At 36.0% G+C, this 26,529-nt stretch overlaps 3 protein-coding genes across 13 annotated transcripts; 1 reads left to right on the plus strand and 2 right to left on the minus strand.

The window, feature by feature from the left end:
• Positions 1-396: 396 nt before the first annotated feature.
• Positions 397-6,121, plus strand: LOC107800772 (uncharacterized). 8 transcript variants are annotated; one of them, XM_016624002.2, is made up of 8 exons: positions 397-432; positions 591-660; positions 1,061-1,179; positions 1,841-1,923; positions 2,247-2,368; positions 3,177-3,341; positions 4,097-4,190; positions 5,518-6,121. In XM_016624002.2, the coding sequence occupies exons 2-8, from the start codon at positions 645-647 to the stop codon at positions 5,702-5,704; spliced, it is 786 nt and encodes a 261-aa protein (XP_016479488.1). In that variant the 5' UTR covers positions 397-432; positions 591-644; the 3' UTR covers positions 5,705-6,121. The 8 variants fall into 8 exon arrangements, with proteins under 8 accessions (XP_016479488.1, XP_075095434.1, XP_016479489.1 ...); XM_075239333.1 differs by having other exon boundaries at positions 402-432; positions 910-1,179; XM_016624003.2 differs by having other exon boundaries at positions 414-432; positions 1,064-1,179.
• Positions 6,122-8,921: 2,800 nt separating this feature from the next.
• LOC107800770 (CRM-domain containing factor CFM3, chloroplastic/mitochondrial) lies at positions 8,922-14,474 on the minus strand. 4 transcript variants are annotated; one of them, XM_075239345.1, is made up of 10 exons: positions 13,477-14,474; positions 12,460-12,916; positions 12,236-12,366; positions 11,479-11,829; positions 11,246-11,402; positions 10,880-11,172; positions 10,715-10,774; positions 10,526-10,612; positions 10,016-10,092; positions 8,922-9,230 (listed from the first exon to the last, which is right to left on the minus strand). In XM_075239345.1, the coding sequence occupies exons 1-9, from the start codon at positions 14,404-14,406 to the stop codon at positions 10,066-10,068; spliced, it is 2,493 nt and encodes an 830-aa protein (XP_075095446.1). In that variant the 5' UTR covers positions 14,407-14,474; the 3' UTR covers positions 8,922-9,230; positions 10,016-10,065. The 4 variants fall into 4 exon arrangements, with proteins under 4 accessions (XP_075095446.1, XP_075095440.1, XP_075095442.1 ...); XM_075239339.1 differs by having other exon boundaries at positions 8,922-9,254; XM_075239341.1 differs by having other exon boundaries at positions 10,010-10,092.
• A 499-nt stretch (positions 14,475-14,973) lies between these two features.
• LOC107800769 (cytokinin dehydrogenase 3-like) lies at positions 14,974-20,163 on the minus strand. Its single transcript, XM_075239346.1, has 5 exons — positions 19,483-20,163; positions 17,695-17,826; positions 17,376-17,632; positions 16,763-17,031; positions 14,974-15,361 (listed from the first exon to the last, which is right to left on the minus strand). The coding sequence occupies exons 1-5, from the start codon at positions 20,105-20,107 to the stop codon at positions 15,073-15,075; spliced, it is 1,572 nt and encodes a 523-aa protein (XP_075095447.1). The 5' UTR covers positions 20,108-20,163; the 3' UTR covers positions 14,974-15,072.
• Positions 20,164-26,529: the final 6,366 nt, after the last annotated feature.

A 26,529-nucleotide genomic window follows, 5' to 3' on the forward strand; every position in this document is an offset into this window, starting at 1 on the left:
AGCATATGCCTCTACTCCGTTGGTTAGAGTCTCGTGCCGATAACGTGTTATAAAATAATAAAAGAAGAAGAAGAGTATTGCAGAGAAAAGTAGAGAGTGAATTCTTATTGATTTGGGATCAATTACAATGGAATAAAATCCCTCTATTTATAGGAGAAAAGTGACTTAGCCACAAAGTAACAAACCCTAAAATCTCTCTAACATATAGACATTCACCTTAAATACAATTCTATTTATAACAAAAACATAATATAGGAGCGTCATTTTTCTTTATGTGATTGAAATTTCTACATAGAAAACATCAAGGACCAAAACAGAAAAAGTATCAGAAAGGAGGACCTTTACGTAATTTTGACTTTCATCTCAAGTTCCTACTCTTTTGTCTGATTCAGTGATAGTCAGTAGTAGTAGCAACCAATAGTCCAGACCCAAGTAAGAACCTCTTTTGACTTTTATTCTGTGTATAATCCAATTATCCAATTAGATTCAATAAAATCAATATGGGAATTTTAGCGTACAATTTCAATGTGGTATCCCCAAATTTTGTTCTTAAAAAAAGATCTCTTTTCTCAGAATTTCCTCTTCCGCAGGTGCGCGTCAATCTTTCACGCAAGCCCAATATCAGATTCAGAGTTGCTTTCAGTATGGCACAAAACCCAGGTGACAAATTTTAGCTTGCTTTTATTAAAAAAAAACAGAATTACAATATGAAGAAAAATGCTTATTTTTGATAGTTTTCGAGTTTCATTACATATGATCTATAATTACTACGGAAAAAGTGGCCCTTCGTTTGCAAACAGCTCTATGCTGTTGTGTTGTAGCTAGTACAGAATTATCTGCAGCAAACATAATCCGAGTTTTTTTTGACAATTTTTTGGTGAAAGCTTAAATACTCCTCTTCATTTTCAGTATGAAAGCCTGATGCCAACAAAAAGCGCTATAGTATATTCATCAATCTGCTTATACTGGTGAAAGAGGCAGTGCAGATTCCTTGACAACTTATAACATATGTTGTGACATTGTTCTGTCTATTTACTGATGCACGCGTCCTAATGTTCAGCAGCTGTGCAGAAGAAAATTACAGTGCTGAACCAACACAATGAGAAACTAGTTGGTGTGTTGCATGATACTGGATCGGTGGAGATCGTGGTTTTGTGTCATGGATTCAGATCCTCGAAGGTTTGAACTATTACCATTTCTACTATGTTTCTTGTGCTACATTAGCTGTTATATTGCACCCTTGAATTTTCTACTATTTGGATTGTTTTCAGCATCCATTGCTGTTTCACATCTCTGTTTAGCAAAGTTTTGCATTGATTTTTAATTGATTGGTGATTTTCCATGTTGACTTGACCCAGAATGGGGTTTCTTGATATCAATTTTAGGCTCTTTTTGAGGAAAATAGATCTAGTTCCACTCTGTCGAGCAAATAGTTATGACTATATTATCAAGTGATGCTCTAGATATCTATGGAAAAGTTACAACTTTGATTTCCTTCTCAAAAGGAAAAAAAAAAACTTAACAACTTTGATTTGGCTATATTTAGAATGGAACTCTGAACTATTAGCAAATTTCTTATTTGACTTTTCGGGTTTGAATAAAATTGAAGTCAAATGTTATATATGATCAGTATAGAGCTATTATAGATGGACAGTATGGAAGAAAGTTAAAAGTATCCTTAAGTTTTGACTGAAGCAATTACTGGCTCATTGGCTATCTCATTGGTTAACAGCAGATGATTATTTCTCCATACTTCTTTATTAGTATATATGTAGTCTGTTTGATTGTGGGAGAGTTGCAGATGAAGCATCTAACTTTTTCATTGTGTTTCTGTTGATAGGACTTCTACGCTATGGTGAACCTTGCTGTTGCTATGGAGAAAGAAGGAATCAGTGTATTTCGCTTTGATTTTCCTGGAAATGGGTAAGCCCTTGGTATTAAAAGGACAATCTATATTGTTCGGGCAATGTCTAGATAAAGGGATAGCTTTTTATTTATTATACCAAATGCTCTATAGGCAGACTATTGTTATTGGTGCTTGTGGAGATAGTAAAGTACCGTGCAATACGGACCTAACTAGAGGTCAATGCAATGGGTCAAAGAGCAAGATTTTACATCATTACTCTTCAAATTCTCGTTGATTAACTTTCTCTCTCATCATCTTAGCTTTCACCAAATTTCTGTTTGCAATGACTAACATTAGTTCTTTCGCCATTCTTGGTTGTACATTATCAACTATTTTCTAGTGAAAGCGAAGGTTCATTTCAGTATGGTAACTACCGTAGAGAGGCGGATGACTTGCATTCTGTGATTGAATATTTCAATGGAGCAAACCGCAAAGTAACAGCAGTCCTTGGACATAGTAAAGGTGTGTCAACTTTTGCCAATAGTTGTATAATATATTGAGAGTATTTTGCGCACTATGGTGAAGAAAGAGGTTTTGCACGAGAACTATTATGCTTTAGGTTCTTTTTTTGGGGTGTTCTCTGGGTGTGATAATATTACCTTTTGATATCAGACCTGCATCTTTCTTCTCCCACATAATCACATTATGGCTCTTCCTTCATGAAATCCATTAAGGTGTAACTGCAAAATGAAAGTTCAAGAAGAAAGAGAAAAGGGAAGAAGCATTCTCAAGGTGCTAAAATGTGCTAAAGTATTAATTTTCAAATTAGCTGTCCCGAGAACAGACAAATTTGTTTTTGATAACGATGGTGTCTGGGTCAGCGTGCATGCACCTTGACTATTCCCGGGTAACTCTACCCAACAAGGTTTGGGCAGATGAGAAAAAGAGAACAGATGAAGAACTAGATTATATTTTCATTTCTTGGGCCATACACAGGGAGAAATATCAGCTGCGAGAACTCCTTTCGATGAATTCCCTGCTCCTAAGTCCTAAGTCCTAACCCACATGCCACAAGGGTAAAAGGTCAAGCAAGAAGGACTTAATTACTTAAGGTTTGACTAAAAAGTTTCTACTTAAATAAAATATAATACAAAGAGTTTGTTAACTCAATGCGAAGAATGGAAATTATCCCTGCATATCAATTAAGGTAGGTCAACAATGATGTACTTTACTTTGTGCTCTCTCTTCCTCTGTAAATGACATTAAAATAAATATTTGCATTTGTCATGTAAGAGTTTGTTGATTAATTATCAGAAATGAACTGTTGCAGGAGGGGATGTTGTGCTTCTATATGCTTCTAAGTATCATGATGTTCACACAGTCGTCAATTTGTCTGGCCGTTATAATCTAGAGAAAGGCATTGCAGAGCGCTTGGGGGAGGACTTCCTGGAAATTATCAAGAAAGACGGCTTCATTGATGTTAAAAATACAGCTGGTAATGACTTCTCAAAAGAAAAAAAAGAAAAAGCAGGCAATGAAAGTAAATCTGTATTCAGCTTATGCATATAAACATTTCCCCTTTTGTCGTTTTCCTTATTTATATAGTTAATTTCTATTCAAATTGCCGAGAATATGTGAAATCTGGTAGAAGACAAATCTCAATATGGAATGCCACAACTGTCCCTAATTTTTCTTGGCTTCTCTATCAGGGCCTATATTTTAACAAATTTGACGTGTCAAGAGAGATAAGAGTCAAAAGGCACAATATCTATAGTTTCTTATGCAATTGTTTTCTTTACTTTTCTGACTAATAGTTGTGAAAACTAATAATGTAGATACCCCCTTAGCTAAGAGGCTTTGTAAATAGTTCTATATTATTATGGGATTTTGTAAGCTCCTCAATTTTTTTATATGAGGTATGAGTCAATTGTACAGGCGCTATTCTCGTTTTTTGTATCTTGAATGCATCTACTGGATGCACGTGCAGTGAGATTCACGTTACCTGATCAAAAAAGCCATGAGACCTTGTATCTAGTATTACCTTGGTCTCTCTTTAGTTCTTGAGACCAAGATGCAGATGAACTACAATATTAGCTTAAACAGGGTAAGGCTCTAATGAGAAGTATTACCTCTTGCTCAATATGCTGTATGATTGCTTAGGCTTCCATAACCATTAGGTTTTTGGACAATGAAAATGCACAGGGTTTTCTTTTTCTTTGGAGAACTGAAAATATGCTTCTCTATTTGTAGGAGACGTTGATTACCATGTTACCGAGGAAAGTTTAATGGATCGACTTCATACAAACATGCATGATGCATGCCTCCAAATTGACAAAGGATGCAGGTTCGATTTATGTTACTTCCATTATGTCAATACCTTCTCTTTGTTCTCGTTGCCATTTATCCAGGTGAAACAGACTCATCTGCAAAGTTAAAAGTCAAAAGAAAAGGAAAATAAAGCCACTGAAGAACTTTGTGCAGTTTCATTAGCACTCATGCAAATGGTTTTTCTTAAGTTAAGTTCTATTTAATGCAACTTTAGAAAGGAAATACTCAGAAAACTTTGCTCTCAACAGCAATTTAACCTCTTCAAAGGAAAGATATTAGGAGAATATCAGTCTTCCTTTCAACAGAGTTGTTACACTCATGAACAATTAATCCATCTTAAAATGTTATCTCAAAATCCTAGTTGCTCGTCTATACCTATTCTTCTAGTTTTCAACTAAACAAAATAATGAGACGCATGATCTTTTGGGGAAGATGGAGATGTAGACGGAAATTTGGAAACACAGAAGAACGAGATATGTTAAAATGTTGAACTCGAGAAGCCTGAAGCTGTCCTTTATGTTAACTTGCTATTTCTTTGTATGACCAAAATCTACTGCAGATAAAAATTTGAGAATTCTATGTTCAAATTTGAGAATTTACTTGTTAAAATGTTATTTCTTGTTATTTGAGAATTCTATGTTCAAAAGATAAAAATTGATCTAACAGTTTACCTGAAATTTTTTAGTTGATTTAAAGTTCTAATATTAAAAAATAATTAAATTATATTTTTCAATATAAATCTTTATTTAACGTATAAAAATATTGGCTATATTTTATTATAATAAATTCTAAAATTTAATTTTTCTTTAACCGCTTTATTAGAGTTTAAGTTCAATTTTATGTGTTTTCTCTCATCCTCTCTCGTCATTTTCTTAGAATATGGGGAGCAAATTCTGGGAAAAGAAGAGGTCTAAGCTTTAAAGTCAAGATGCCTAGACTATGCCACCAAATAGGTGAAATTCTTTGGTTTGCGGAATGGGGACAATTTTGACATTCACGACATTACATAGAAGGCAGTTTCCTTGGAATAGACTATTTTAGATCGTATGATCAATGGACTTTAAGAAACTATAATAAAGATAATTTCTTTAAGTTATAGAAACTTTGGAGGTTGAACATAGTAAAAAAATTTAATAAATATATTTGAGTTGCAATTTTATTGAACTATTGAAAACTGATGGTGAAGGTTCTACCTCACAATTGAGATTGTTGTATGATAGCACTCTAACCTCACTGCCATCTCGACTGTTGGCATTATATCTCTAGTCTGATCTTTTCACCTTAAATACACCATTGACTCGATGTGATCTAAGGTACTAACTGCTGAATTTTCACTTGTACAGGGTATTGACAATTCATGGATCTGCGGATGAAATTATTCCTGTGGAAGATGCTTTGGAGTTCGATAAGATCATACCAAACCACAAGTTACATATCATCGAAGGAGCCAATCATTGTTATACCTCACATCAAGCTGAGTTAACGCCTGTAATCTTGCCATTCATAAAGGAAGGTCTGCAGAAGAACTAGGATACTAGGCAGGTACTGTGGATGCCGCTATCATTGAAATTCTGGTTTTAGATAAAATGTGAGCTGGTTGTTACAATCTAACTTGCGCAAATGAAAGAAACTATTGGCAGGGTCTTAACTGTACTTCTCAGTGTAATTCAGAGCTTGTTTGGCATCATATCGGGCTTTACTACATGGGGAATTCTTTATGTACTTCATACTAGAGTGAAAATTCTGCATATTCAGTATGAGCTAGACATATAACAAGATGAACGAGAGGATGAACGTCTCTTGCGTTCCCAATGCATTTGGATTTGTATCTCGAGCTTGCAAAATGAAGAATTGTAAAATTGTAGAAGCCCATGTTTTCCTTTTTCTGTGTTGACAGGATTTCTGAAGTCAAATTGAGATCAGTAATAATACTCGTTTTGTTTTTTATGACAGTATTTGATTGAACATATATGTTAAGTTGTTAATTTGACTTCACATTTTATTAGTGAAGACATTAAAGTAGTGGTTGAAAAGTTAATTTTATAGACAAAAATCAGAACAAAGTTCAAAATTTAAATAGTTTTATGAATTTGAATTTTTGGAAGTTGTGATCGCGCGAACTCTTTCAGAAGAGGGAAGAGCATTTGGTTACTTTCAAAAGTATGGTGGCTAAGACTCAGATTGATTATCTTCTTCTCACGAGGAGCGAGAGGGGGTTGTGCGAGGATTGCAAGGTTATCTCGAGCGAGACCCTTGCGTCATAACATAGGCTCTTTGTGATGGACGTCGGTGTCATGATAACAAGGAAAAAAAGGTTTGTTCGGGGTCAACCGAGGATCAGATGGGGAGCCTTGACGAAGGTTAAAGCTCAGGAGATGGAGAGGAGGTTATTGGCTTTGGGAGCCTGGCGGAGTAGTGGGGATGCAAGCGAGATGTGGACGACGACGGCAGACTGTATTAGAGAGGCGGCGAGAGAGGTATTAGGGGTCTCGAAAGGTTACCCCAGGTAGGCACCGAGGCGACTGGTGGTGGAATGACGTGGTCCAAAGTAAAGTTGAAGCAAAGAAAACGTCGTACCTTAAGTTAGTGGAGAGCACAGACGAGGATGAGAAGAGAACAAACAGAGGAATATATAAGGAAGCTAGGAAGAAGGCGAAGTTAGCGATTACTGAGGCTAAGACTGCTGCGTTTGATTGTTTGTACGAGGATCTAGGGGCCAGAGGAGGGAATAAGAAGTTATTTCGGCTGGCCAAGGCGAGAGAGAGGAAGGCTCGTGAACTGGACCAAGTGAGGTGCATCAAAAACGAGGATGACAGAGTACTAACGGAGGATGCCCAGATTAAGCGGAGATGGCAGGCTTACTTTCATAAACTTCTGAATGAAAAGGGAGATAGAGACATTGTTCTAGGGGAATTAGGGCACTCTGAGAGTCACCGAGACTTTATGTAATGTAGGCGTATTAAGGTTGAGAAGGTCGTGGGGTGCTTTGCGCAAGATGAGTCGGGGCAGAGCTACCGGGCGCGACGAGATTCCGGTAGAATTGTGGAAGTGGGTGGGTAAAGCAGGCTTGGAATGGCCGACTGCGCCGTTTAATGTTATTTTTAGGACGAAGAAAATGCCAGATGAATGGAGGTGGAGCACGATGATACCATTGTAAAAGAATAAAGGTGATATCCAGAGCTGTAACAACTATAGGGGTATCAAGTTACTAAATCATACTATGAAAGTTTGTGAGAGAATGGTAGACGGAAGGTTGAGGAGGGCAATGTCTATTTCTGACAACCAATTCGGGTTCATGCCGGGTCGTTCGACTACGGAGGCTATCCACCTTATCAGGAGGTTGGTGGAATAGTACATGGATAGGAAGAACTTGCACATGGTATTTATTGACCTTGAGAAAGCGTATGACAAGGTTCCCAGGGAGGTGTTTTGGAAATGCCTGGAGGTGAAAGGTGTGCCAGTAGCTTACATTAAGGTGATAAAAGGACATGTATGATGGAGCTAAGACTCGGGTTAAGACTGTGGGTGGTGACTCGTAGCAGTTTCCGGTTGATATGGGGTTGCACCAAGGATCTGCGCTCAACCCGTTCTTATTTGCCATGGCGATGGATGCACTCACATACCATATTCAAGGGGAGGTGCCTTGGTTGTATGTTGTTTGCTGATAATAGAGTTCTGATTGATGAGACGCGAGGCGACGTTAACGAGAGGCTGAACCTAAGGGTTTCAAATTGAGTAGGACTAAGACAGAATATCTGGAGTGCAAGTTCAGCGACATGACGGGGGAAGCAGATTTGGACGTGAGGCTTGACTCTCAAGTCATCTCCAAGAGAGGAAGTTTCAAGTACCTCGGGTCAATTATCCGGGGGGGGGGGGAGGGGGGATTGACGAGGATGTCACGCATCGTATTGGGATGGGGTGGATGAAATGGAGGTTAGCGTCTGGTGTCACCAAAACTTAAGGGCAAGTTTTATCGAGCGGTAGTTAGACCACAAATGTTATATGTGGTTGAGTGTTGGCCAGTTAAGAATTTCCATATCCAGATGATGAAAGTAGTAGAAAAGAGGATGTTGAGATGGATGTGTGGGCACACTAGGCTGGATAAAATTAGGAATGAATATATTTGGAAGAAGGTGGACGTCGCTCCCATAGACGACAAGATGCGGGAAGCGAGGCTTAGATGGTTCGGGCACGTGCGGAGGAGAAGCCAAGATGCCCCGGTTAGGAGGTGTGAGCGAGTAGCTTTGACGGGTATGAGAAGACGAAGAGGGCGGCCTAAGAAGTATTGGGGTAAGGTGATCAGGCAGGACATGACACGACTTCAAATTTTTGAGGACATGACTCTAGATAGGAAGGTGTGGAGATCGAGCATTAGGGTGGATGGTTAGGAGGGAGTCGAGCACTTTTCTTCCTTCGTATCGGAGGTGGAGCTAACATGTTGTTGTCTTTGGGTTATTAGCGGTGTAAGTTTATGTCCACACTATTTTTCCGTTTTTCCATAGTTCAGTAGCTCTATTACTAGTTGTTGTTATTGCTTTTCTATCCATTTTTTGTTTCCTACGATGCTAATATTATCTCTCTAATTTTTGTTGTCACATATTCTCTATTCCTCCGGGGTAGGAGTAAGGTCTGCGTACATTCTACCCTCTCCATACCTCACTTGTGAGATTTTACTAGGTTGTTGTAAAAGTTATAAGGTAGTATCGAATATTTTGGAACGTTTCAAAATGAGAAAATGCTGTATAAATTTAAACAGAACAACAACAATAACAATATATTTTACTTTCAGGCTAAAAACGTTATTCACATTTACGGACCGCTGTATTATACAGAGCAGTAAAAAATGTCTTATATATACAAGGCCTCCCAGCTAAAATAAGAACTGGCAAATTTTACCAATGATAACATATCATGGTGATATCCTGGAAAATACACGTTTCTGTAAATTGCTTTCTGGAAGATTGAACTAGTTGGTAGGGATATAATGAGACATCGACATGAATACCACTCCTTCACTGCTACTCTACTCCCTCTGCAGGTACACCTTTGCTTCACCCTGAATGGAAAAAATGTTGTTCCTCTGGAGAAATAACCCATAAAATTATAAATAATATGAGTTGGAAAGCTTTTGGCAGTCACAGTTGATTAAAGTGTCTAAGAAAACTAGCACGACGAAAAGGTTATGCAGAAACAGAAGACTTAACTCACCGGAATGTAGGCGGCAATTGTTCACATAACAGATGATGCAAAAGAAACACTTTAAAAACAAATAAATAAAAGGGTCACAACTCTAACATAAAAGTTGTTAGAAAAAGTAAGAGCCCGACAATGTATTCGTTACAGTTATCACTTCAAACACAGAAATGAAACTAGCCAGTCCCGGTTTATTGTCATAGAGCTTACTAGATAAGTTCACATATCACCAAAAGATTCTTTTCTTTTTTGCGTGATAAGCGATTTCACAAACTAGTTCATAGAAGGATCGTCTGCACCTGTATAATGTAGACGGATCTACTGTTTAATGAAATAAAAGTTTAGTGATAACCAGGGGCAAATTTAGGCTTAAATTATGGTGCACGTGAACCCATGGTCTTTCCGCTAAACTAGATGTTTTATATACATATTTCCTAGAATTAATCTAATATTATTTCCTGGCCCCTATGCTCCAAAAAGGTTGTACAGTGCACTTGGTTGAATGTTGAGTTATTTACTCAAAGAAAGAAGGATTAATTTCCACTAAATCCTATGGCGATAACCCAACAATTCCAGTGACAAAAGCGCGCAAAGAAACATCTTCTGCTTCAGATGTGCTGACACCTTATATCCATATCTTACCCGTACCCTCAGTTGAGCAACAGAGCAACACCATCCTCAATAGCATTCGGCTATTACTAGTTCTGATCTTTCTCCTCGAAATTCTGCAAACGAATCAAAATTTAACAAACGTAAAAATGGCCCATTATAGTAATCCAAGTAACACATTTCAATAAATATTTCAATTGTCTGGTCTAAACTGAATAGAGCGAGATGAATTCAGACAATTCACATAGCAGACACCAGACTCTGATGTCCTCAACTCCCAACTGAGTACACCACTTGCATAAACTCCAGCAAACCGGCAGTTTGACCCATAATTGCACAGCTTCTTATGCTGTTATATTGTGTTTTTTCCAGTTTCACGAAAACGAAAAAAGAGGGCTGAGGGGTGGGGAAGACCGTCAATTAGTGGTTTTGTTCCTCCTTCCCAACCTCCAGTGATTGGATCAACATTCCATTCTTGTTCCAGGGTATTGATTCAAGAAATATTTCCTACTCTACTTTTATAAAGAAGTTTCTAGAGCCTCCTCTTACCTCTTCCATGTCATCCTCATCATCAGATGGATCTAATCTCGAGTATAAGGTCTCCTCATCAATCTCCTCAACCATGTTCATATCTTCCTGTAGATTTTTCAGCAGAAGTAAATAAAAATGAAAGCAAGAGGTGATATGCAAGTTGAACGATACGGAAAATATATCTCCAAAAAAGCAGGAATTTCATACTAGATCAGACTTCAAATTCTGAAGCTTATCCTGCAACTCCGTTATATGATGCTTTAGTGCCTGCAAAATTTTTCAGTGGTGGACATCCATAAGGTGAATCTCAAGATATCTGAGACATCAAATACATCTATCTGCAAAAGAAAATGACAATCATGAACATGTTACCTCACGTCTCTGAAGTTCAATTGAACGGGTCAAAGCCTGCCTCTTAGTCAAAAGATTTTTGGGCCTGAATTCACTAGGACGCTGGTAATTTTTCCCACGATAGAGTATAATTGCGTAGCCTTGGGTAGTCTTGTCTATAGATACCAAAAGACCACCACTTTCAGCCTCAAGAGTAACTGCAATGTGTTTTATTTGTGCTGCATTTCTCCTCTCTGCAATGATCTTTACTAGCTCCCGGTATTTCCAATGTAAATGTATGTTCTCTATAGTTCCATCAAAAACATCTCGCCTCCCTGAACAGAAATGTGTTAGTTATGCGCTCTATCCTTAGAGAAACTATGGGATTCAGCAAGTAGCAACCCTTACCTAGAAGCAGAAAAGGTTTCATGCTGAGACCCATCTTACGAAACAGAAACCTTTCCTCAGCAGATAATATTTCCAAATCAGTTGGCAGCTCAGATGGTTCCCGATTTTCCTGCAATTTCCGTAACATATTTTCTGCCTTTTTGATCTTGCCTTTTGCCTGCAGGAACCAATCCAACAATTATTCATTTGCACATTTGCGGCAGTATTTTCACCTTTATTTACAAAAAACTTACATGGGCTAGCTTCTGTTCAAGATGCTTGACAAGAGAAGCATGCCTTGCTACAGCAGCGTCTCTCATCATTTTCTCCCTCTCTTCAATACTAGGTTGGTTTCCCCAGCGTGAGGTGGCTGCTATAGTTTCAGAAAGAGTTCCAGCAATCAATGGCCTTTTAGGAGCTTTAGTATCAGAATGAATAAGGGTTGCTGCTCTTTGCCGTGCTTGTTCTTCTTGATCATGTAAGAAAGCACTTTTGCTCTCTGCTTCTACTAGGGCTTCCGTGACACGAGGTGGCAAGAAATCATTACCCCTGTAAAAGACAATATAATCCTTATTCCTGGAGACCAGCGTCCCTCCAGTCAATACCTGTTGAACAACAAGGATCTATTGTCAGATTCATTAAACTTTCACTAACATTTTTTCTAAAGAAGAAAGAATGCCTGTGAATCAGGAAGCGAACTCGCGAACTCAACTGCAACTTTGATGGAACGATTATGGAGTATACTCTACACCAGTACAGATTCCAAAAACAAAATCCAGAAAATGATAACTTGCAAAAGCAGCCAACAATTTAGTGGCTGGGATATCTAAGTGCCAGAATGAGGTGCAAGTTCAAAGAAAAAGCCAAGGAAAATTTTACTTTTTTGTCATAATCTTATTTCTTAGTATACTTCTGTCTTCTTTTCGTTCTTGCTAACACTTACTAATGCTGTGTGTACTTATCATGCAGTCTTAACTTTCTAAGAGTGTTTAGCGAGCTTTATCTGTTTACCTTAAGTTCTTCTGCCATTCTTTCATTGCTTGTATTGTGCACACCACGTTTTATCGCTATCTTCGCAATAGCATTTCTTCTCCATAGCTTCGCCATGGCTGCGGCTAAACCTTGCAGTTCTCTGTTCCTTCCTGAACAATGCAGACAACAGTTTGGAGGTCAAAAGAGTTCAAAGTTACCAATTTTCAAAAGACAATGAAACATTAGAAACCCTTTCCAAATACCTAAAGCAAAATGAGGGGGCATAATTCTCGCAGTTCTGCGCAGGTACGTCATTTCTTTGTTTTTTAGGTTGAGTTTAGCTCCATAAGGAAGACGCCGAAAAGTAGGTCTATAGCCAGGAACAACAGCAGGCAACAGATCAGCATCAACAGGCAGTGGTTCACGACCTGACCAATCTTTGAATCGTGGACCAACTTCATCTAGCAGCATGTTGAGCTCGCTTAAATCCATTATTTCTGCACCAGACAGATTACTGAAACCATTTCTCGGTCTTTCAGTAGCTTCATTTAAGGATTTGACTCCAAAGCTTTGACCGTTAGCATTCTTTGAAGACTCTGATTCGTCAATATCGTCGTTTCTTGTCGTAAAAGATTGTACACAAGGAAGCTTGTATGATATTCCTCTGTATAACACTATGGAACTGCCTGATCTCCAGATCACTAATCCTCCAGTTCTATGCTAACAATGGTCAAAGTATGATACACATAAGAATTCACAATATTACAATCTACACAGAAAACTGGAAAAATGTAGTCCCTCCGTCCCATTTTATGTGGCGGCATTTGACTCGGCACGGAGTTTAAAAAAGAAAGGAAGAGTTTTGAAACTTGTGGTCTAAAGAAAACCTTAGATTATTGTGCGGCTGTAAAACAATTCATTAAGGGCAAAGTAGAAATTCTAAAGATAAATTGTTTCTAAATAATGAAAGATACACATTCTTTTTTTGAAAAGGAAAGAGTGCCAGATAAATTGGGACAGAGGGACTAACTGTGTGGATCGACAAAATATTAGAACCAAAAACTTCAAAGTGGAACATATTCAACGCATATCGCGAGAAGAAAACTTCAAAGCCAGACTTATAAATGATTCAAGATATTATCTGAAGAAATTTAAAGAACAAAAAAGATTTATATACAGAGTTAAATCAGCTGACAACAATCTAGGTGCCATTTGCCAATACAAGAAATGAAACATAAATGTATGTACAAGACATCTATCTAATATTAACAAGAACCAACCTCTAGAATCTCATGAGTCCTCTTCATATTATGTGAAGGAGGACCTTCAAATCTCAATTTAACAATCTCATCCACTTTCCACTTCTCATGAATTGAGTCAACTAGTTCCTGTGTTATACCAGCTGATCCAACCTTTATTCTCTCCACCATCCTCAATGCTGCATTTCTTAGCTTCTTCAGTTGAGGCTCAGGTATCATTTTCTCTGCCATTTCTGCATTGCTTTTTCTCAGCTTGTCTCCCCCTACGGGTCCCACATCTCTCTCACCTTGCCATGGCAATCTAACTGAATTTTTAGAGGAACTCTCAGTAAAGGAACCACCTTTATTGTCTTGAACCTCATATCTATGTAAAACCTTTGTTTCCAGTTTGATATCTTTTTCATCCTTTCCTGGTTCAATATCCAATTCTTGAGAAACATTATTTTCCCAATTAGCATTCTTTTCAAAATTTCTAGCCTCAAAAGAATCAAGTTGAGATTTTTTGGGTTGATTTCCATGAACCCAAGGAGCTAAATTTACCTTAATTCTTGAACCAGAACTCACTGACTCATTTACTACTGGATTTTCTTCAGTTTTTGCCACAGAAAACTGGAGGTCTTGTTCTGCAACTTCTTCTATTGATACTGAATTTAGTTCTTGCCAAGGGAATTTTTCCCTTAATGAAGTGGTTTTAACAGACCATTTATTTTGAACTTGTTCAAGAAAGCTTGGTCTGGGTTTTTGCTTCTTTTTTGACTGATTGGTTTGATTTTCTTTATCTGAATGAATTGTTTGGGAAGAACAGTAAATTCTTATACTTTTAGCTCTAAAGTTTTGCAAAGATTGAATTTTGGGTAATGGAATGGGAAATTGAAGTGTTTTTGAAGAAGGGTAACTGAAAGGAGGAGAAATATAATCAAACGATAATTTTGTAAAGGCCATAGCGGCCATGAACAACTAACTGTATCTTGCTGAATTCTTATCACCAAATCGCCATAGCTTGAACAGAGACCAATATTGGGCGAATTGCAGCCATAGCCACTTTTAAGCCCGCTATAGGATTAATTGGGCTGTAGTTTTCTCTATTCTGAATTATCATGTGAGGCCCAAAATGTAGCCCGACTAGATGGGTCAAAAATTCAAAAAATTCTACCAAGAATTAACTTAAATAGCCGTTGAATCAACAACTTAAATTAAAAATAGCAAGCGGATGCATAATATATGTATAATTAGTATATAAGTTATATTTATCGGCTAGGAAAAGTTAAAAATGAATCCGACCAGATGTTTGTGTAATGAAGCGATGAGACAGTATTGTCATATAATGGACTTAATTTCTATTTTTGGATGACATAAAAAGTCGTGTAATATAAAAGATGAAAAACTTGATGTCCTGTACACAAGCTTAGTCAGTATTTGAAATTTATGAGTTTAAAATTCTAATCTTTTTAAGTTATTGGGTTCTAAATTAATAATTTATATACCTTCGATCAATTTGGACAAAAAAACCCAGTGGATTCGACCGGTAAACTATACTCAATATATATCCTCTGCAGGCAGTAATTAATTATCCCCATTCCTATACTATTATTATCATCTTGCCCTCACTAAAATGAGCTAAATGAAAATCTTTTGTCCTGGTGACAGAATCATCTTTGGATCAAACTGACTTTTCCTTTGTTGAAATATTTTCCATTTTTTGCCAAAATGATTCATCCAAGCTTCCTTGGTTTTGTAATGCGGAAGATACTGCTTGACGTTGAGACCAGCTTTTTCACAGCAGTTTATGATTTCTTCATTTTGTCCATCCAAAACTTCCCAGTCATTGAATCTACTAGAATGCAATAGCCCTACGCAGTAGAATGTGTCCTCTTCTGGTATCACAACAGACATCCGATCATCCCATCTGAAAGTATTCATAAACTACTAATCAGTTTCAAATAGAGACCATTGAAGATATAATTAATTAAATAAAAGTATGATCTCTCTAACAGAAGATGGTTACGCAGTTCAATATATATATATATATGGTATCAAAGTAGACCGAGAGAGATCTTGACTTACTCATTATCAAAAGCAATTTTCGCATGTTTGACTCACAAAAAAGAGTAAGTATGTACGTGAAAGAAGGTACCTAATGATGACTAGTTTCAAAGCCTACAAGAAAATGCATTATATACAAGGTAACTAATAGCATGTTTGGCCAAGCTTTTCCAAGCCAAAAATATTTTTTTTTAAATATTTTTTTTTTTCAAAGTTGAAGTGTTTGGCCAAGCTTTTTGAGGAAAAAAAAGTACTTTTGAGCGGAAGCAGAAATAATTTTGGAGGAGTAGAAAAAGTAACTTCACTCCGAAAGTACTTTTGAGAAAACTACACTTAGAAGCAGTTTTTAAAAGTTTTTGACCAAACATAATTGCTGCTCGTAAGTGTTTTTCAAATAAGTTAGTCAAACACAAACTGTTTCTCACCAAAAAAATACTTTTGAGGAAAATTACTCTTCAAAATAAGCCGATTTTTGCAGCTTGGCCAAATAGGCTACAAGTAGCGGATGCAGTACTAGCAAAAACTAGGATAAAGCACAATGAAAAAGATATTTTCGTATTCTGATACCCCATCCCAGGGGCGGATCCACGGTATAAAATGTGGTTCACGTGAACCCGTGATCCTCGGGTAAAAGTATATATATGATGTACAATTTGGCAAAACTACGTATTCATATTTAATGGAACCCATGATCAAAAGAGGTGAAGTGGTTCACTGGTTTTGTCCCCTTATGTCAAGGGATCAAATCCCCAACCAAATGTTTTGTTTAATTTTTACATAAGGGATCAAATCCCCAACCAAATGTTTTGTTTAATTTTTTTCTTAAATATTTCTTTTCTTTCTATTTCTACTAACTTAACTTTCCTTTTTATTCTTTAAATCACTAAACCAATTAATTTCCATGCAACTTCCCAGTTTTCACATGTCTGAAGTTTAATTACTCGATTTTTTCATCCCGAAATGGTGCACCCGTCTTCCCAGAATCCTAGATCCGTCTCTACCACATCCCATTTTGCTATAAAATATGACGTTGTGGACATTAAAGGGACAAATTTCACTAGAGGTATCCCCATATGCAGTAAGAGAAGAGGAGGGGTTTGTACAAAAAACATGAATTAACTAAGAAATTTATTATTATTTGTTGCTACCCTAGTTGATGGTATTTTTTGATAACCCATCGCTAACCCGTCATTGAAACTGATTTAACCACAGAAATATGCTATATAGTGAGGAGAAATTAAAAGAAAGTATCAGAAGTGAGTACCTTTTTCTGGTTGTTGGGTACACAAGAATAGGTCCTGTGGACTTGTTTTGTCTGAGAATGATGTCCAAAAAGACACCAACATTAAAGTCCATAATACTGGACTTTGGTACAAAGAGATTGAGCCAAGGGTGAGGAACATCCCACATTCCCTTTGATTGCAACATTAGCTCACCACTTCTCACTCTATTCAGAAAATGTACAAAGGCTGTATCTTTCTTGAATATGTGTCCAAACACAAAGTTCAAACCTCTCATCATCTTCTGCAATTCCTGAATAAAAACATACGTATATATATATATATCTAGTTAAGAGACTATGTCACGAAAAAATATTTAAAGATTTAAAGAAATTTATTTTTCTAAAAAAATTGAAGGACAGACCTGTCCTAACCCACGATCCTCTTAGGGCAGGGTTGGGCTATCCATGTTAAGGCCCATTCAAATGGTGGGCCGGACCATCCTAGCCCATCAAATTTAAAAGCCCACAAGGCTTGAGCTAGGCTGCCCGTTTTGATAGCTCTAGCAAAACACAACAAAATTCACCCCAAAAAAACCAACTCTGCCTTACGTAAAGTTGCCAGAGTTACACAATCTAGTGGAGTAATAAATGGTACCTTATCAACTGTATTAGCAGTCTGATCATCATAGTACTTGACCATTTCCAAACAGTAGATAATTCCATATTTGGATATCAAGGAAAGTATTTTAGATTGGTTGGAAGTTGAGAAAAAAGAAGATCTCCAATTATTTGGAGGACTTTGATTCATCATTAGAGAGCCTTCCACATAGTCCATGCCATCATTAATGGAGATCAGTTTTTCTTGGTCTCTTGTGAATTTTGAAAAATCACTATACAATACTCTAACCACCCCCCCCCCCCCGCACCCCAAAAAAAAACAAGAAAAAGGACATGAAAATGTTTGAAGAAGACGAGTACTCTTGTTGGTGCTTTCTCTAAGACAATTCTTGCTCTGATTATGATCCCAAACTGGCCTAGACTTCCTAAAACTGCAAAAAACAGCTCCGAATTTGTCCGCTTGGAACAAGTGACAAGTTCCCCTTTACCTGAAATAAAACAAGAAACAAGATATTGAACATGATGAGTGTTTAAGTAAATAATTTTTATACCATCAAGTCACATTTATATACATACGCTAACATGTAACATATCTTATTTTCATTATTCTAAATTTCGTATTTGAAGGATATTCACCTAGAAATATTATTTGGCTGACGCAAAAAAAATTCTTTATACATACTTCCCTTATATATATAAGTATATAACCTAAAATCACATTACCTCTGACAGATTATAATAAGGCAGTACATTATTTTTCCTACCTACAAGATCTTCCGGGGAAAAAAAAAACTGGGTTTCTCAGAAGCATCACATCCGATCATTGGATGCTACACACATCTTTTACATGGAAAATAAAATGAAAACTGATAACTGGATTTTGACTTTTTCAAAACAAACAAATATATATACGGGACACCCTAAATAGGAAAGTGAAATTACCCAAAACATAATGTAAAAGGAAAAAGATAATTTTAAAAGAAAAGAATACTGCTACAAGTTATGTCACAATATTACTATTTGGGAAATCAAATATTTTTTATTTAAATATAAGTATGTTAACTTATACTGAAAATAGATTTTTCGATTTACTTGTGCATTGCAGAAACTCAAAAGAGAATTAATTATTTTTCGAAATTTATATATCAATTTCATTAAGTAACTATTTTCGAGACTTATTGGAGTACTAGTAGTCAAATTCAGATTTTCAAAGAATAGTATAATTACCATTAATAAGGGTAATTTAGTAAAATAAATAATTGTTAATATTTTTCTTAAGAGCATTGCATAATATATTCTGAACAAGTAAAAGGAAATATTGAAGAGAATGATACTTTTCACATAATTTATAAATATGTAAATAAAAACTTGAATCAATAAATTCCTAAATTCACACAAATAATTACTACTCCCTCTGTTCCACTTTATGTGAACCTATTTCTCTTTTGGTCCATTTAAAAAAAAAGACTCATTTCTAAATTTGGAAACAATTTAGCTTAAACTTCTAATTCTACACTTAATGAGAAGCTTTTATAACTACACAAATACTACTTTTACCACAAGTTTCGAAAGAATTATAGCCATACAAATATTCTCACTTATTTAGGACCACAAAATTCAAAAGTCTTCATTTTTTTCCTTAAACTTCTTGTTTAATCAAACGGATTCACATAAATTGGAACAGAGGGAGTAGGTGTTAAGACATTATTGGAAACCAACAACAACCCAGCAAAATCCTACAAGTACGGTCTGGGAAGGGTAGAGTGTACACATTCCTTACCCCTACCCAGAGGGGTAGGCTGTTTCTGAAAGACCCTCGGCTCAAAAAGAAGAAAAAAATAATAGACAATGGGTCATTGACAGCAACAGAAGCGAGAAAAATAATATCAGCATAGTAAGAAACATAAAATAGATGGAAAAACAATAACAATAACCAGTAATAATGTCATAGAAAATAGTGTGGAAACTACATAAACCACTAACAACCCAAGACGAAACATTACCAGCCTAGCCCCGCCCCCTGCACAACATAGAAACGCTTCGATTCCCCCCTAACCTACAACCCTAATGCTCGACCTTCACACTATACTATCAAGAGCCCTTAACTATTTAATTATCTAGATGTAATTACTGCCTATATTTACGTGTGATAACATCCATTTCAAGAACATTACTAATCTGAGGACCATATTTGAAAGTTTGGCCACTAATTCCAGCATTAGAGAGAGTTCCTCCAACGGAGAGATATAAATAATCAGTCCAAGAGACAGGTGCAAGTCCATGCTCTAAAGTGGCATGCAAAACATCAATCCGAAGCTGCTCACCTCCCACATCTGCATAATAAAACCCTAAACTACTCTCCCAAAAAACCCCAATTTTTCCATTATTATTATTATTATTATTATTCAAAGAACTCATGACCACCACAACCCCATTTGGTGACATGGCTTGTCCCCTCACTGAATGGCCATGTCCTCTCGCCGCGACGCCAAAAGGGGCAGAAATGGCGCCATTGTTGGAGTAGTTTATGAGCTTAACAATGTCATGAATGGAGGAAGGGTAAAGAACTGCAGCTGGGATTTCTTGAACAAGTTTTCCAAAATCAGTGGAAGTTGCTATAGTGGCATCTGAAATATTTACACTAAGTCTTGTTGCAATATCAAGGTGGGAAAGAACTTCATTTGTAATTGAAGGTTTACCTATGATGGACACTAAACGGCTAATGGTGAAGAATATAACTAAGTAACCTAGGGAATAAAGTTTAGCCATTTATATTAATTAGACTGACTATAAGAGAAAGTGGGAAAAAAAAGGAGAATTAAATAGGAGTAATAAGTTGGTTGTTGTGAAGCTAGCTAGGAACAAGAAGCTGTATATATAGAGAGATAGGAATATTAGTACTTCCTCTTTCCCAAATTAGTTGTCATATTTCACTTCTTGAAAGTCAAATTTTATCAACATTTTAAAATATACTGTTTATTATATTGATATGAGAGAAATTACAACATATACTACTTTTCATATAATTTTTTGAATATCTAAATTGTAGTTTTAACTTTGAAGAACAATCAAATTGACTCTTAAGAAACAAAATATGACAACTAATTTAGGACGGAGGGAGTAGCTAGCAGTACACGATGGGAATCTTTAATGAGGGAGAAATTTTCAATCGTCAAGATATTAAAGGACATGGATTTTCTGATATTTTTGAACTTTTTGTTCACAAAATGTCATTACTTTCTATGCGATGGAGATGAGATCAAAATTTCACCTTCTCGTCCACAACATTCTCAAAGGCCACCCACTGTTTTAGTTTTTTTGTATGCTTTTTTCTTTGAAAAACATTTCTTGTCGGCTGTGTTATTTCTACTTTGATCAAGATCCACTACTATTAGATGGAAAAGGTTTGGCGTTAAACTTTTGTCTTTTATATGAATGAAGAATATCACAATCACAATTAAGTACATAACACACCATATTTGGAAATAACTGTTCTGTTTGGTACAATCTTAACTGTCCTGTAAATATCTTTGAATGATGAAGAGTAGAAGAATCTGTATTTGGCTACTTAACTGAAAGTAATACGGCAATATTTTTTTAAGTCCATTTTTGAAAAAATAATAGAGAAAAAATAATAATGATATGAGTTGGGTTTAAAGAAAGAAGTAACGATTCATATCACAAGACCCGACATTGTTGGGAACTGATACCTCACTACTAAAAAACTGGTTAATTTCGTCCTGGAAAACAGACCGAAATCGATCGGAAATTGAGAAAAAGCGACCAATTTCCGATCGCTTTTAATTAGTCGGAAAAATGATGGTCGCTAAGGGAAATTTTCGACCGAAATCGGTCGGAAATTTCAATGCGTTGACTGACAGTCAAACAACATTTACCGACCGAAATCGGTCGGAATTTTAAATATATAATAATTTTAGAAATATTCAGATATATATTTTTTTGTATCGCATGTATACTCCCCAGCCCGAGATATCATAGCACCACAATATTATATCTTATTACTATATTACTATTTAGTACTAGTATATATTATCATTATTATTTTATTGAATTCTAATTCTAAATATAGAATATTAAATCTTATTACTAAGCACTAACTACAACCCTTCCTATATTTGCTTATTTTTTGTTAGTCCACAACTGTTGGATTCTATGCATCAAAGCTCAACTTATAAGATGAAAAAGCTCACATCTTTCAGCCGATGTGGGACAAGAGTATTTCCCAATTTCTGACCTAAATCGGTCCGAATTTTTGAAAACTTTTAATAAAAAATTATTTTTCCATTTCAGTCGATGTGGGACAAGAAAATAATTTCAAATTCCGACCAAATCGGTCGGAATTTTTGAAAACTTTTAATAAAAAATTATTTTTCCATGGAAAACCCCACTACTTCTTTTCCCATGGAATATTTATTTACTAATCTATCCATTTTATTATTTGTTTGTTTCTTTCTTTTCTTATGAAAAAAAGAGTGCATTAAATAAGGATTCCATAAATCAATAAAAAATTATTTCAAGTGAATAAAATTATTATTACATTTTAATGTAAAAATATGCTTAGTTATTTTTTCTAAAATTTCATTTATATTCTTGAAATAACACATTAATTATTTTATATAAAAAAATATATTAACTTACCAGAATTAAATATATCGTACATTGGTTAAGTAATTGGTATATAATCTCTCTCTCTCTCTCTCTCTCTCTCTCTCTCTCTCTCTCTCTATATATATATATATATATATATATATATATATATATATATATATATATATATAGTTAATCGAATATAACTAAATTTTTAATTGATCCAATTATATTGAGTTGTATCCAATTATATTAAGTTGTATTAATACAATTTAATTCAATTATAGTAAGTTTTAATAGAACATAATTGAATTTTTGATTGATCCACCGATCAAGCATTCATGTATATATAGTATAGTATAGTATATATATATAAAATTAAATTTCCAATTGATCCAATTAAAAGCTATATAAGCTATATAAAAGCTATATAAGCTATATATAAGATGTACATATAGTATAGTATATATAGTATAGTGTGTGTATATATATATATATATATATATATATATATATATAAGCTATATTCGATATAATATTATATATAGTATAGTTCTAACGACCCGACTTGTCGTTTTAAGAATTAACGCCCCGTTCAGTGACTTAAGATCTCGAGCAACTTTGTAATAAGTATTATGACCCGCGGGTGTGATCGAGTTTGATTTTCGGAAGATTCGCAATTTAATTAAAAGAATAATTCTTATTTAAGAAGCTTAAAAGAAAAGAGTTGACCGGGGAGTTGACTTTTTGATATTGGGGCCGAAATCCGATTCTGAAAATTTGAATACCTACATTATGTCATTTATGACTTGTGTGCAAAATTTGAAGTCATTCCGGATTGATTTGATACGTTTCGGCGCAAAACATAGAAGTTGGGAGATTCAAAAACTCATAATTCGATTCGAGGCGCGATGCATAATTTTGACGTTATTTGACGAGATTTTAAGCCTCCACTAAGTTCGTATTATATTTTGGGACGTGCTGGTATATTTGGTTGAAGTCCCGAGGGGCTTGGGTGTATTTTTGGATCATTGGTTGAGAGATTAGTAAAGTTAAGAAATTTGGGAGTTTGACCATGATCAATATCGGGTCAAGACGACCTCTGTTCAATGTTTTAAGTGCGCGAGCAGGTCCGTAGCGTATTTTATGATTGAAATGCATATATGGTTTGTGTCCGGGAGGTTCCGGATGAGATTCGAGGTGAGTTTTGAGCGAGTCCGGACATTTCGGTACTCTAATATTGTTCTGACACTTTTGGGGGCGCGGACCGCGCATTTTGGGATGCTGAGGCGAAGGAGAGGCGCGGACAGCAGCAGAATTTTGTGGCCGCTCTTGGAATTTCGCGGATCGCGGCAAAATTCCACGGACCGCGTCAGAATTTCGCGGACTGCGGTTGGAAGTTCTGCAGATCCTCTAGTCCTACTTCGGAAGCCTATATCTTTTGATCTATAAGGAATTTTGAGATGATTTAAAAATGAGAGTTGTAGCTCTTTGTGTCTAGTTTCCAGAAAGATAAAGAAGTCATAATTTAGACATTTGTAGAGAATGTTATGGTTAAAATACTAAAGCCTGGCAGTGCAGCCTCAAGAATTTCGCGGACGCACTAGTTTTTCGCGACCGCAGGACCCGGGATGGACCGCGAAGTGGGAGATCAGAGGCACACTATATAAACGGGGTTTAGGGTATTATTTTATTTTTGGACTTTGGGAGTTCGGTTTGAGACGATGTTTCGTGGATTTTTTAAGAAATTCATCGGGATAAGTGATTCAAAATCGAATTTGGTTATTATACATGAATATATCACTGATTTCATCATTTAACTAGTACTTTGATATGGAAATGTGGAAAAAATTATAGAAACTTCATAAACCACAAATTTAAGATTTAGAGGTCGATTTGTTATTGAAATTTGATAAAATTGGTATGGTTGAACTCGTATCGGAATGGGTGTTCGGATGTAACGACCCAACCGGTTATTTTGACACTTAGAACCCCGTTCCCCTAAATAAAACTTTTCGTATGTGATTTAAATGATTTATGACTTGTGGGGATAGTTGGTCCGGGATTTGGAGGTGTTTGGGTTGAAATCGGAACACTTGGTTCAGTATTTTGGTTCAGACTTTGGTCAACTTTTTGAGAAAACGGACTCGGATCAGTATTTTGATGGTTTCGGTAGGTCCGTATCATGATTTGGGACTTGGGTATATGCCCGGAATCAAGTTCTGAAGTCCCTAGCCCGAGATATGGAATTTTGATGAAACAATTAAAAACAATTTAAGTTCAAATAGTGACCGGATGTTGAATTATGTGCAAAAGGCCCCGGAATAGAATTTTGATGATTCCAATAGCTCCGTATGGTAATTTTGGACTTAGGAGCATGATCGAAATTTTATTTGGAAGTCCGTAGTGAAATTAGGCTTGAAATGGCTAAAACAAGAATTTAAGTTTGGAAGTTTAACAGGGGAGTTGACTTTTTGATACCGGACTCGGAATATAGTTTCGAAACTTTTTATAGCTTCGTTATGTCATTTATGACTTGTGTGCAAAATTTGAGGTCAATCGAAGTTGATTTGATAGGTTTCGACATCGAATGTAGAAGTTGGAAATTTTAAGTTTCATTAAGCTTGAATTGGAGCATAATTCGTGGTTTTAGCGTCGTTTTATGTGATTTGAAGTTTCAAATAAGTTCGTATGATGTTGTAGGACTTGTTGGTATATTTGGTTGAGGTCCCGAGGGCCTCAAGTGGATTCCGGGTGGTTAACGGTTCGAATTTGAAATTTGAAGAAGAGTTGAGGCAGCTGATATCTGGTGTGATCGCGGGTCCGAAGCCGCGGGTGCGAAAAATCCATCGCGGGTGCGAAGCCGCGGATGCGAAATATCCATCGCGGATGCGAAAAATTTATCGCGGGTGCGAAGCCGCAGGTGCGAAAAATTTTGCCGCGGGCGGGATGATCGCTGGGCAGTGAGTGTTTAAAGCGGGGATTTGAGCATTTTTGCTCATTTCTTCATTCTTGGACTATCTTGGGAGCTTCTTGAGAGGAGAATTTACCTAGCAACTTGGAGGTAAGTTAATTCACACCTATTGCAAGTTAAATACATGGTTTATATATGGTTTTAAACATGAAAATTTGTAGAAATTTGGAGTTTTGAAGAAAAACCTAGAAATTGGTATTTTTGATTTTTCACCACGGAAATGGTTATGGAATTGGATGAAAATTATATATTTGAGTTCTTGAGATTATGAGTAACGATTCCCTCCAGAAATTTCCGAAATCTGGACACGTGGGCCCGAGGTAAATTTTAGGAATTTTACCATTTTGGATAAGGTAATTTATTTAATAGATAAATTTTGAATTATTTAGCATATATTAATTATTTTGTATAATATTTGGATAGTTTCGGATTTTTCGGCGTCGAATCGAGAATTCAACGCAACGTGGTAATTGAAAAGTAGACTTTGAGACGAGGTAAGTCTCTTGACTAATCTTGTGAGGGGGAAATTACTCCATAGGGATTAAAACTGAATAATTATTGCTAATTGCGGGGGCTACGTACGCACGAGGTGACGAGAGTCGGTGCGTAGCTACTATAAATGCTAAAGTCCGGGTAGTTTAGGACTCAAAGCATGAATTACTTGTGTAAATTGTATTCCTTGATTAATTAATATTAATTGATATATATTAATATATTGTGAATTGTTAGATAAAGATATTAAAGGATGGAAATTTCATATGCTTGATTTTCTGTTTAAATCAATTAATTGTTAAAATAAATTATTCTCCTCCCTAATTTATCTCATAATAAATATACTCTCCTTCCGGAGGTACATAAGAAAATGTCCTCCTTTTTTGTGGAGCGGGCCGAACGCCTCGGCAGGATAGATGCATCTATGGATCATGCCGCACGTCCCTCGGCAGTGTACACGACACTCTGGATCGGGCCGTACGTCCTCGGCAGAAATCGTGTTTAATAATAATAATAATTACACAATACCTTAATAGTTTATTTTAGCTTGCGAAGTTAATTGATAAATTGGAACTCTTTGAAATTTAATGAATTATTATTCCTGCTTGTTAAGGAATTATTGTTATTCCTGTAAATGAGACGAATTGATAAATTGAAAAATTTATTTAAATTGAATTGAAGCTTGTAAAGTTATTTGATAAATTGGAAGTTTTATTGAAATTGCATGATTTAATTAATAAATTAAAAAATTGTTGCATTTGAAGGATTTTTATTATTTCTGATAATTGAATAAAATTATTGTTAACTCTGTGAACCATGCTGATTTGAATAATTATAATTTATTTCAATTATTATTATTGACCCATAGTGAGTGTCAAAGTCGGCTATCTCGTCTCTACCACTTCGAGATTAGGCTTGATACTTACTGGGTACGCGTTATTTTCGTACTCATACTGCACTTGCTGCACATTTTATTGTGCAGGTACATATATGTATAGCAGCCTTGTGGGCGCAGAGGTGTGGTTAATAATTGTGGGGACATGGGTGAGCTGCATTCTATATTACGATCCGCAGCTAACAGAGTCTCTTTCAGAGTTATTATATTTTCCTGTCTAAT

Source organism: Nicotiana tabacum, chromosome 2 (genome assembly GCF_000715075.1).
Source record: "Nicotiana tabacum cultivar K326 chromosome 2, ASM71507v2, whole genome shotgun sequence".
Taxonomy (NCBI): domain Eukaryota; kingdom Viridiplantae; phylum Streptophyta; class Magnoliopsida; order Solanales; family Solanaceae; genus Nicotiana; species Nicotiana tabacum.

What these genes read in the sequence shown, in the direction of transcription:
- LOC107800770 (XM_075239345.1), bottom strand. Translation starts at nt 14,406, where the DNA reads ATGGCCGCTATGGCCTTTACAAAATTATCGTTTGATTATATTTCTCCT. An exon ending in GGACTCATGAGATTCTAGAG is followed by an intron (nt 12,917 to 13,476) that starts GTTGGTTCTTGT and finishes GACCATTGTTAG; the next exon opens with CATAGAACTGGAGGATTAGT. An exon ending in TTGAACAGAAGCTAGCCCAT is followed by an intron (nt 11,403 to 11,478) that starts GTAAGTTTTTTG and finishes TGGTTCCTGCAG; the next exon opens with GCAAAAGGCAAGATCAAAAA.
- LOC107800769 (XM_075239346.1), bottom strand. Translation starts at nt 20,107, where the DNA reads ATGGCTAAACTTTATTCCCTAGGTTACTTAGTTATATTCTTCACCATT. An exon ending in CTGCTAATACAGTTGATAAG is followed by an intron (nt 17,032 to 17,375) that starts GTACCATTTATT and finishes GTTTTTATTCAG; the next exon opens with GAATTGCAGAAGATGATGAG. An exon ending in TACCCAACAACCAGAAAAAG is followed by an intron (nt 15,362 to 16,762) that starts GTACTCACTTCT and finishes GAATACTTTCAG; the next exon opens with ATGGGATGATCGGATGTCTG.
- LOC107800772 (XM_016624000.2), top strand. Translation starts at nt 501, where the DNA reads ATGGGAATTTTAGCGTACAATTTCAATGTGGTATCCCCAAATTTTGTT. An exon ending in TTTGATTTTCCTGGAAATGG is followed by an intron (nt 1,924 to 2,246) that starts GTAAGCCCTTGG and finishes ACTATTTTCTAG; the next exon opens with TGAAAGCGAAGGTTCATTTC. An exon ending in TGATGTTAAAAATACAGCTG is followed by an intron (nt 3,342 to 4,096) that starts GTAATGACTTCT and finishes CTCTATTTGTAG; the next exon opens with GAGACGTTGATTACCATGTT.